The sequence below is a fragment of the Buceros rhinoceros genome, unplaced genomic scaffold (genome assembly GCF_000710305.1).
Source record: "Buceros rhinoceros silvestris isolate BGI_N320 unplaced genomic scaffold, ASM71030v1 scaffold29234, whole genome shotgun sequence".
Classification (NCBI taxonomy): domain Eukaryota; kingdom Metazoa; phylum Chordata; class Aves; order Bucerotiformes; family Bucerotidae; genus Buceros; species Buceros rhinoceros.
Genome location: NW_010410476.1, coordinates 11635 through 21811, shown reverse-complemented (window position 1 = coordinate 21811; position 10177 = coordinate 11635). Strand labels below are relative to the sequence as shown.

Sequence of the window (10177 nt, the reverse complement as noted above, 5' to 3'; positions counted from 1 at the left end):
TAAACTCCCACAGCCTCCACAGGCTCGTGACAGCTGGGCCACGCTGCTGGCCTGCCATGTCTCACCTGTGTTGGAACGCTGCAGAAGCGATGGCTTGGCTGTCCCCGTGGCCAGGCTGGAGGAGGGGACAGAGAGGGATTTATACAGAGCCGTTTCTCGGTGTTCTTTAAAACGCTCTGCAGCCATGAGCGCGTTAGAGAGCTCTTGCAGGGGCATGTTGTTAATGTCCGAGGAAAAGGGGCTGAGCGGGTTCTCCAGGCTCATCAGCCAGCTCGTGTTACCTGGGAAGAAAACGCGAGGGAAGAGTATGAAGTGCTCCCACCTCCAGGGAGTTTACAACTCACACTGAAGAAAGCACAAATTAGTTTGGATTTTGCATGTAAAAGCAAAAAACTGCACCAAGTTCCTCAGTTATTCTGACAGAATATATCTGGCAGATTCACTCCATCAGTTTGCTGGTTTACTCTGTTTTGCTGGTTTTCGCTCTGGACCTCATCCCGAGCTCTGCAAAAACCATCCTAGCTAACTCACTACTACAGCAGATCCCCATCCAGAACACTCAGGGCTTTTAACTAATGATACCAGGTCAGTTTTTTCCTCACAAAGTAACTTGTGGCTGAAGTAGACAATTCCCTGACAATGTCGTGTAACACACCAGTATTTAGGGATTTTGACCTTGATGGTGACATTACTCCTGCCCTACCAGCAGCCACAACTACGCAGCCACTCCAGCCCAACGCCTCGTTCATCTCCAGCCTGGCATGAGAAGCTTCACCACGGCACAGAGGGATTGTCAAGACAGAGCACAGAGCTCTGGGAAATGCAAGGTTGGGTTGGTATTATCTGGCTCTATTTCTGTAACAGAACTTAATATATAATTTAGGTCCTTGCTTCAATCTTTCTAAGTTCTTTTGCAGATTTAAACCACTGGAGCGATTTCAAAGAATCAAGTAGCAGATGTCTTAGTTTCAAGAGGCAGTAAGCCATAGAGAGGTCATTTGCAACTAAACATGGATTTTTCTTTGTCCAGGCTCTGGTTTCTCAGCAACAAAGAAGAGCTCACTCCACACGTGGGTACAGAGCTGTGTAAAGATACCTGTGGGTCTGCGCACGAGGATTTCTGCCCATCCCTGTGTCAGCAGCGGGACATAAGCCGCTAAGTTTGCTTTTTCTTTCTGCAGAGGTGTCTGTGGAGCAGCACTAGTCTTCTCTGACAGAGATGCGGGAGCAGGAGGACCCTGGGTCCCTGGGGAAGCAGAGCCACTGGGAAAATGGGCAGCCGAGCTGTCTAAGGCACCGACGCGTAAGGCATGACCACCTACGAGAGAGACACAGGAGAACAGTGAGCTACACTCAGCACCGAAAGTATCTCAGCAGCAGAAAGTCTTTAGCGCTCCTCTGTGCACAGCATTGGGAACCCAAAACTTCACCTTCTGTGTGTCTCTTATAAACCGTGGGGTTAGACAGAGGGGATTGTCACCACTCAACCGGTCCCTAAAGCTCTCCTGCACGCAGAGGCAAGCAGGAGGAACACCACCGCTCCCGAGGCCAAGGGCTGCTGCTACCTGCCCACTACTGAACACCAGACAGGTCCAGATTCCCAAACCACTCTAGACACAGGGCTCTTCAGTCAGCACTTGGACACTTAAGCCTGTGACAGGGACCCAGAAATGGCAGTAAGGCTCCAGGACAGGAATTTACCAGACATGGATCGGACTCTGTTGCGAGAAGTTCTGCAAACCTGCTGCCCAGCTTGAGATTCCAGTTTTGCTGGAGCTTCTTTGGTTTGTCTAACTTGTAAAACAAGGTCTGAGCTATGGAACAAAGAAGATATTGATGATACTGAGAGAGGGTTCAATCATGCTGGATAAAGAAGATATTCCTCTTCTGCTAAGAGGAAAACCTAAGAAGATGCATTGTGACAGTGTTTAGGGGACTTCGTTAGGTGGCAACTTCTAGAAATAGGAGCAGGAAGTACCTTGATTCTGTGCTGTTTTGGAGCTCTACAGAGTCTAGGCCAAGCAGGGACCTTGTCCCTGTCCCAACGCTCGTAGTGATGGTCACCAGCTTGTTACCAACCAGCCACGTCTTTGTCCTTCCTCCAGCCAGCAGAAACTCACCCACAGGAGACCTAGAAACACATTTGTGATGAACACAGCTCTGGGACAGCAGAGCACCACGCCCACACAGGTCACCATGTGGGAGGTATCACCTGCCTTCCTTCCTTATACAGCGTTTTTAATGCACCCCCAGTCCTCAACACGCACGTTATCCATCAGGAGAAGGGATGAACCGAATTAATTTAATATCAGTTGACAGCAGCACTCCTGGACACACACGACAGAGCAGTCTAGTTCAACTCTGGACACACGTCGCAGCCTCGTCTGAGCTACGTGTCTCCTTCTGGGAAGGGCTAGTGAGAAGAGTAAATGCCCTCCCTTTGAAGCCAGCTGGCACCATGCTCAGTTCTGGAGCGAAGCCAGATCCCGGAGCAGAGCACTGCTCACAGACAACACGCCTTCGAGGCATCTCCTTCTGGAGAGTCCGAGGCTGAGGCAAAGGCTGGTTGGCTCCGACGGAGTTCTCCCATCTAACCTCCTGTTTAGCCAAGCCAGCTTTTATCCCCGAGGAATGACTTCAGAGCCCGGCCTGCCCGAGTCACTAACGTGTCACGGGAATTTTCCAGTCATAAAGTGAAAGACAAGCCTCAGACAAAGACAGCTCTGCCCTGGCCAGCGCCTGACCCCTACCTCTTCGGCACCGCCGTGAAGTTTGAAAAGACGTATCGAGCCATCATGTCCAGACAGGTCTCAGTGAGCTCCAGGTGGAGGTTTTTTAAGTTGTCATCAGCCTGAGCCATTGAATTCTCATCCGCAGAGCCCAGGCTTGAACTGGTGATGGATGTTTGTATCCGACTAGAAGAGAAGGTTTCCAATTGACAGGTCAAATTGCAAAACGTTTGTCCCTGTCACCCAAAAGACAGCGTGATGCAGAGCCACCTGTAGTACATGCAAGTGCCAGATCAGAGAGGTGGCCAAACGTTAACCCAGGACACAATACAAGTATTTTTGGATCAGCCTCACATTGTGCTTTGCAGATTGTCATTGCAGAAAGTGTCATTTTATCTTGGGAGACCGAGAGACATCCATCCATCCATCCATCAGCTGCCCGGGCCAGGCCAGTGCTCTCTGATGTTGGGTGGCCCATGGGCAAGTGCACCAAGCAGTGAGCAGCAGCAGCACCATGCTTTGAGTTCGCTAATCTAGAGCGAGGGCAAAAGCGTCCCGTGACCTGCGGAGTTTCCCAGGCAACATGTTGCCCATGAGCCATAAATCGGGGCGCTCTCACTTAACGTTATAATCCTGTGGTTTGCTTTTTTCTCTGTTGCATCCCTTTCGTATATTGATTTTTTTTTCCTCCAATTTCAATGGATTTGTAAAACCTACTTTAACTTGAAACAGAAAAAAAATTGCACTCTGAACAGGAAATTGGCATGAGAAGAGAGAGCAGCTCTGCCTTCCAACCAGTCAGGCGAACAGGGCAGTTACAAACAACTGCAGGAACAGGCTGGACAGCAGTACTGTATAAAGAGACTCCTTAAGCCATGGCGACACAAACGAGGCCGAGCTACAGCCAGATTTTTGTGACATGGCAACTTCCCTGGCATCGTTACGGGCAATTATCTGAACTTTTAGTTGCTGCCATTTACCTATAAATACAAGAGAAGAAAATCATCTAGTAGAACAATGGGGATATCAGAGAGTGAAGTGCCAGGATTGTGTTCACAATTCAGTCACTTCAGTGTCTCTCCCCCAAATACCTCCGAGCTATAGTCAATAAACCCACAGAATAAAGCTCCTCTGACATCAATCCTTACAGACTGACGCTCCAATCATCAGGTTCAGAGTCAAACCAGCGTATTACAGGCAGCAGTTTAGCGCCCGGGGCAGCGATCCAGAAATACGTTTTAAAAACTGGCACGAACTGCTCCATCTTTCACGTCAGCTAATCAATGTCTGCAATCAAAGCTTGTTTCCTCTGGCTGTGAAAGCAACAGCTTTGTGTGGGCCGAGCAAACGTTCCACTGCTCTGTGGCAAGACAAAGGGAGGTTTTCACGGCACCACACCAAGAGCAGAACATCTCTGTCAGCAGTCTTTGCCTCCAGAACAAACCCCGAGCCGAGGCCAGAGCTGTTACTCACAGGCTGGGAGGAGAAGGGCCTGTACCTGTACCTGGCCCCTCTCCTGGGGCGAGTCACTGCTTAGAAGGTTGAGGTTTTAGTGAGTTTTAACTCTCCCTTGCACAGAATGCAACCTTTTTCCTTTTTTTTTGGGTATGTTTCTTGTTGGTTTGGGTTTTTTTACCCCCTTCACCACCTTTACTTTGAAAACAGAAATTTTTGTTGCTAAAGCATCAGAGAACAGGGCAAAGCACCCATCCACAGCACAGGGAGTGATGTGACAACCCAACGTGGCTGGTGTCGGGAAGCCATGGGATATCCATGATACCCTCCCAAAACCTTCAACCGTGGCCAAGGCCAGCGTTTTACTGCGTAACAAGGTCATGCAAGCATCCCACATGCAAATCCACCCTGCTGCCACCCACCCTCGCAGACAAACTTCCAAGTGCTGAGTTGCTCTTGGATTCTCCCCATTTAAAGTGCCTCTACCTGCGGACCACATGTTCAGACACACTGATGCTGCGGGATCGGAAGGCATCAACTGCAGAGGATTCTTTCAGCTCTTTCACTGGAGGAGAGTTATTCAAGCCTTGCTTTGCATTTTTGGCTAGTCTTAAACTACTAGGTGGAGAAGCACCAAGCCCCAAAAGAGGTCACAGGAAGGGAGGAAATCATTGTAGGGATGTAGGTTGAAAGGTCACAGGTCACAGGGTCAATATTGGGGGATCCCGGAGGGTGATGGAAAATAAAACAAATGCCAAAAAAAGGAAAACAAAAATTAAAACGGACAAACAAGCAGAGCTGAAAGCATTAAAAAGACAAACCACATTTTGAAAACAAGATTTTAAACGTGCTACAAAAACAAATGGAATTAGTACAAGCTAAAACAAAAAACTGATTGGAATGGTGGTTGGAATACTGTGCTGTTAAACAAAGGCAAGAGCACCCGAGTGCTAATTTGGCACAAATTTCCCAAGTCCGAGAAGTTTTGTGCAGTTCAACCACCTCCTGTGTTGCCCCAACTCAGCACCTCAGCACGGCTCAAAGCCCGACTACTTCCCTGGAGCCCGGATCCTGAAATGCTTCACCAGCGCCAGGCAGCAGCACGTTTTCCTGAGAGCCACGGGAATGTGTCAGCCCTCTCTAGCTCCGTCAGGCCTGGCCAAAGTCTGAGCTTCTGCCCTGAACCCCCAAAACACCCAGGGCCAGTCAGAGATGCCCATAGCCCAGTTTGACACTGGGGGAGACTCAGCCCACCCGCGTGAGGCTGGTCCTGCTCACACTGCGCAGGCGGAAGGGCCAGAAGACAAACACCCCCCTGGCTGCTGCCGACTGCGCCATGCTCTTCGGCACACGAGCTCTCTCACTTCAGGCAGCTCGAGATATTCCACCTGACTTTCAACTGGGACAGAATGGAGAAATAGCCTTGACACTGGTGGGTGCCATCCACACGTGGGAGTTGACAGCAGTTAACTTCTATGAGGCAGTTTAATTAGTCACGGATGAGGAGCACGCCTGGCTCAGCACTCACTGGGCCATAACAGCTGGTCCAGCAGCTCACATCCCCATATATAAAACGCAGACACTGATTTAACCCTTCTGGCTCTTTCCAAACATGGTTTAGCCACTCTCCTCCTCTCAGGGGGGATGACATTCCAGATAGCCACCCAGAGGGATCACAGTTTATTTGTCCTTCGCCCACTGCCCTCTGACAGATCACTTCTGGCCACCACTGGAGACATGGCTGCAGAGAGCACAGGCTCCTGCCCTGAGATAATCACCTACACCAACACCGCGCCGGTCAGAGACCTGGGACTGCTGGCATCTCGATCTCTTGAAGACCCAGCACCTCAGCTAGGGCACAGAAATGCTTAACCTTTGGGCTTCAGGAATGAAAACCAAGCACATGAGCTTCTCAAGCAAGGAGAGAGAGATCTGCTGGGCGATATCCCCCCTCTCACTTGGCCAGACTCCACGCTCAGACTCAGTGGCAGTGGCATCCTGCCACTGCGGTGCTTCAGGCTGCTGCCCGAGCACAGCCCACACTCCTCAGCAGAGATTCTGTGCAGAGCGATCCGGCAGCGTTAGCAAAAGCCTTTAGACACAGTAGTATTCCAACCTGGTAGAATTTAACAGGTTTTTGGAGAAAATAAAAAAAAAAAGATTAGTTGAAATTCTAATTTGAGAGACAAGTGTCAAAAGGCTTCTCTTCCAAGTTTCTGCATGAAAGAGGAGGAGATGGGAGAGATGAAACACAAAACAGGGTTCACAGCTATAGCATTAGGGCAGGGGCGGTGTTTCTTCATTGCAAGATGCTCCTTGAGCCTTGCAGTAACAGTAGAGGCACTTTCCCCAGGGTTCCAACGCCACTGTGTGCTTACTGCACTCGAACGCTGAAGCAAGTGAAGTGAACCAGTTTAGGTAAGCCCTGCAGGCAAGCGGACCTCAGAGAAACCCTGAACACCTCCCAAGGAACATTTCCTGCCCCGGCAAATGTTACTTTGAAAGACTGCTGGCAAGATACGGTCTGACTTGTAAAGACATCTTAAAACTGACATAATGGCTTCGAGATTCAAAGCAAGGATGAGGACGCCCAGACAGGGAGAAGGGAGCTGACTGCCACCCAGCACGCTGCCTTGACAGCGAACGCTACAGAGACACAGCACTGGAGCTCGCAGTTTGGACCAGCTGCTAATCACGACGATTTCTCTGGCACTCAGCAACAGTTGTTACAGATCGGTTATCAAAAGGAGTGAACACCATCAGCAGGAGCAGGGTATTCTGTCACTGCTGCTATTACCCTTCTCTGGTACTTCTGGGAGCGTGTACTGACGCTCATCGACCAGAGTGAGCTGCTGATTCTCAAAAATTACCACGAGAAAGCCCCGCACCTTACTGCAAAGGCCACCAGTGAGGCGCCTGATGTGCTATCACTGTCAGCTCGGTCTGACTGCAGCTTCTCACCAACCTAAGCCTGTCTTTTACCAATCCCCTGACCTAAAGAGGTTTACTTTGCTTGCTTAAATGCGCTGCCAGATTCTGGATAACTAGACCCAGCCTCCTTCAGAAGAACACAGGGAAGGGTGTGAGCACTAGAACGGGGAACACAAGACCCTGCTGAAGTCAAATACCATTTACCTTTTCGGCCTCTCGTTCAGGCTTGTACTGCGAGCCCTGAAACTGTCCTTCTCAGGCGTGTCATCGAAGGAAAGGAGGACGTTTGAGCGCAGGCCCTGCGATGGAGACAAGCAGGTAACTGAGCGGCCAGGCTGGGCAGCTGAAGGACTGCAAGCATGGGCCAACACACGAGAACTCACAGCCAGTTTTGAGGAGATGTTGTCAAGAAAAGTGGAGTTTTTCTAGCTTCAAACAGAATCTAACCTTCTCAAACCAGTTTCTAAGTCGTCATTTTTACGAGGTGCTGCTTGATTCAGGAGCGTCCATTACCTTTGTGATGTACGGCACAAAGTCCTTTCGGAAGGGCAGGCGACAGCGAATGAACCACATGGCTATCACGTGGTGGGCCAGGCACACGATGTACTGGTTAAACCTGAAACAGCGGAAAGAGCTCCACACAGTTTCACGCTGCATTACGATGCCATGCCAGAAGTGGACAGAAAGATTTTTCTGAGAAACAGAATTGTTCCTTTACCTATTGTAAGTATAAAGAAAAAAAACCTCCAAAAGTTCTGCTCAAGAAAATTAGCTCTTTCGTCCTAGGTGAGTACCTCCCTCCTTCAGAAAAAGCCTGGAGACACCACAACAAACAATATCCTGACCCAAACTCTACGACAAACCCCTGCCTCCTTCTCTTCGTGGTACGGATGAGGCAGGAGCTGTGAACTTACTTGGAAGGGTTTGTGTAGGGCAGGGAGATGGCGAACACGCTGGCGTACTGCTCTGCCGCGAAGTTCCTGTAGAGGTGAGGCAGCCTTGCTAGAGCTAGAACAGGTCAAGACAAAAACCAGCACTGGTGAGTTTGTCTGAACACAAATGATTCGAAACCACAGTGCAGTTTGATTTGAACTGATTTGTTTCTTCTAACTCATCAGCTGACATGGAAGTTAACAGCAGGTGTAATTTCACGCTGCTTAAGTTATAAGCAGCGAGGTGCTGCCTCTGCCTGCCACGTGTGCAAGGGCTTTAAACGGAAAATCAGGAACAGACAAGAGATGATCTAACATTTGTATCCTGAGGATGGTGCAAGGCATCACCCAAACCCAGGAGACCCTTATGCCACACTCCATGGGACCAGCCCAACCCAACCAGCCACATCCGGAGCAAACACCACGCTTACAGCTAGAGATCCAAAGTAGAACATCCCAACTTACTCGAGAGGAATTCTAGGAGCGGGATGGCCATATTGGCTGTAGCGGAGATGTGGGTTAATTTGACAATTAAGACAGGAAGTGCCTTTATGATGATGTCAGGCATCTCGACACTGCAGACAGACAGAGCCACCACGCACTGGTTTGCGCAGCGATAAATAAGGCCATGTTCCAGGCAATACACGATTTCACGCTAGAAGAGTAAGAAAGAAAAAAGTCATAATGCAGGGAGAGAGAAAACCTCGGCTGTACCGTCTCCTGCCTTCAGTCAGTGGTTCAGAACGGCTGGCAAGGCCTGCACACCACAGGAATTCTTATCCTAACGCCCTAGCACAGACCCCTGAACAACGCTGCAGGTGTTCTAGGCCAAAATCTGCAGGTGGGACTTTAATCGAGTAGATGTTTTAGAAATGAATCCTTCAGTTTCTGATTAAACACAATTTTTATGGTTTTTGGGGTCTTGCAGCAGAGGGTAAAGTCACTCAGCAACCTGCAAGGGGGAACAGGGACGGGTGGAGAACAGTGAATCCAACTGACCTGACAGTTAGTGCTGCACAACGTTAGCAAAGTCTTTTTCCAGCCCTGATCCCACCCCAAACACAGCAGATGCAGCTTTTTCTCACAGAAAAGAGCAGTGTTACCTTGCACTTCAATGTCCTTGTCAGCTGGTAAGGGAAAACACTAGTAGAGAGGCTCCCGCCCTGTCCCCCTGCTTTCCCCGTACCTGTTTGGCTTTGTCCAGGTAATTATGGTAAGAGATTAACGCCGTCAGCACTGGGACTACAGCCAGATGCAAATCAGTGCGAGAAAAGCCTTCCGGGGTCCCGTGGAGCCTGTCAGTGGTCTTCTTGTCTGTGAGCTGATACATCACATAGGAAGTTAGGACACCCCACACAAAAAATAATCCCTAAAAGGCAGCAGGCAGGCACTGCCCCTCGCTCCCTTTTCACATGTACATACATAATGAACAGTCATTATTACCTACTTCTGCACCTAAGCCCACCCTCACAGAGAGGAAAGGTGAGTGAGGTTTGACAATCTGCAAGCTTATCTTCAAAATATTAGACCAAAGAAAAAAACTAACTTGACCTCCCTCCCGCACCCTCCCAACTCTCAAGCCAACTGAGGACCTGGCGGTTACACGTCAGCAGGGGACACGGCATTACCATGTTGCTCAGCGCAGAGGCCAGCAGGTCTATGTTACAAGGGGAGGTTAAAAACAGCACTTTATAGCGAAGGGATTCAGGTAGTTTGTTGAGGACCAACTTCAACACCTTCCAGTCTGTCTCCTGGAAAGAAAGGAAATGTTAAGGTGGAACATTTTTGTACCATTTCAGTTCAGTTTGAAGTAAGCCCAGGCAGCTTTCAGACAGCATGACATTTCCTGGGCAGACATACATCTTGTCGTGGTAGCTACAGCAAAAGAAGTGGCATTTAGCTGTGATAGTTACTGCCTGTCTGTCAGCTCTAGGTGCAATATTGGCACCACAAACTGGACAGCAACTTGTATCCTGATCCACCCGAGCTCAAAAACACAGAGCCAGAACTCAGCGCTCCCAACCACCGGCACAAATTAACTCCCAGAGCAAGACAACCCCTCAGCACACAACCGTGTCCAACACCGCAGCACCCAACAACTCCTATTTACAGCTTATCAGCAACTGAAAC

The 10177-nt window shown here is 49.5% G+C and overlaps 1 protein-coding gene across 1 annotated transcript in view; it reads right to left on the bottom strand.

Annotated features, from left to right (window-relative positions):
* The window catches only part of TSC2 (tuberous sclerosis 2), a 31829-nt gene that overhangs the window by 10923 nt on the left and 10729 nt on the right, over positions 1 to 10177 (bottom strand). Inside the window, exons 20-30 of the mRNA XM_010135643.1 lie at positions 9676 to 9798; positions 9234 to 9368; positions 8513 to 8702; positions 8030 to 8123; positions 7629 to 7731; positions 7320 to 7414; positions 2751 to 2915; positions 1979 to 2131; positions 1702 to 1814; positions 1097 to 1318; positions 66 to 281 (exon numbers count right to left, since the gene is read on the bottom strand). Coding sequence (XP_010133945.1) covers positions 66 to 281; positions 1097 to 1318; positions 1702 to 1814; positions 1979 to 2131; positions 2751 to 2915; positions 7320 to 7414; positions 7629 to 7731; positions 8030 to 8123; positions 8513 to 8702; positions 9234 to 9368; positions 9676 to 9798 — 1609 coding nt within the window. The remainder of the gene's footprint in view (positions 1 to 65; positions 282 to 1096; positions 1319 to 1701; positions 1815 to 1978; positions 2132 to 2750; positions 2916 to 7319; positions 7415 to 7628; positions 7732 to 8029; positions 8124 to 8512; positions 8703 to 9233; positions 9369 to 9675; positions 9799 to 10177) is intronic.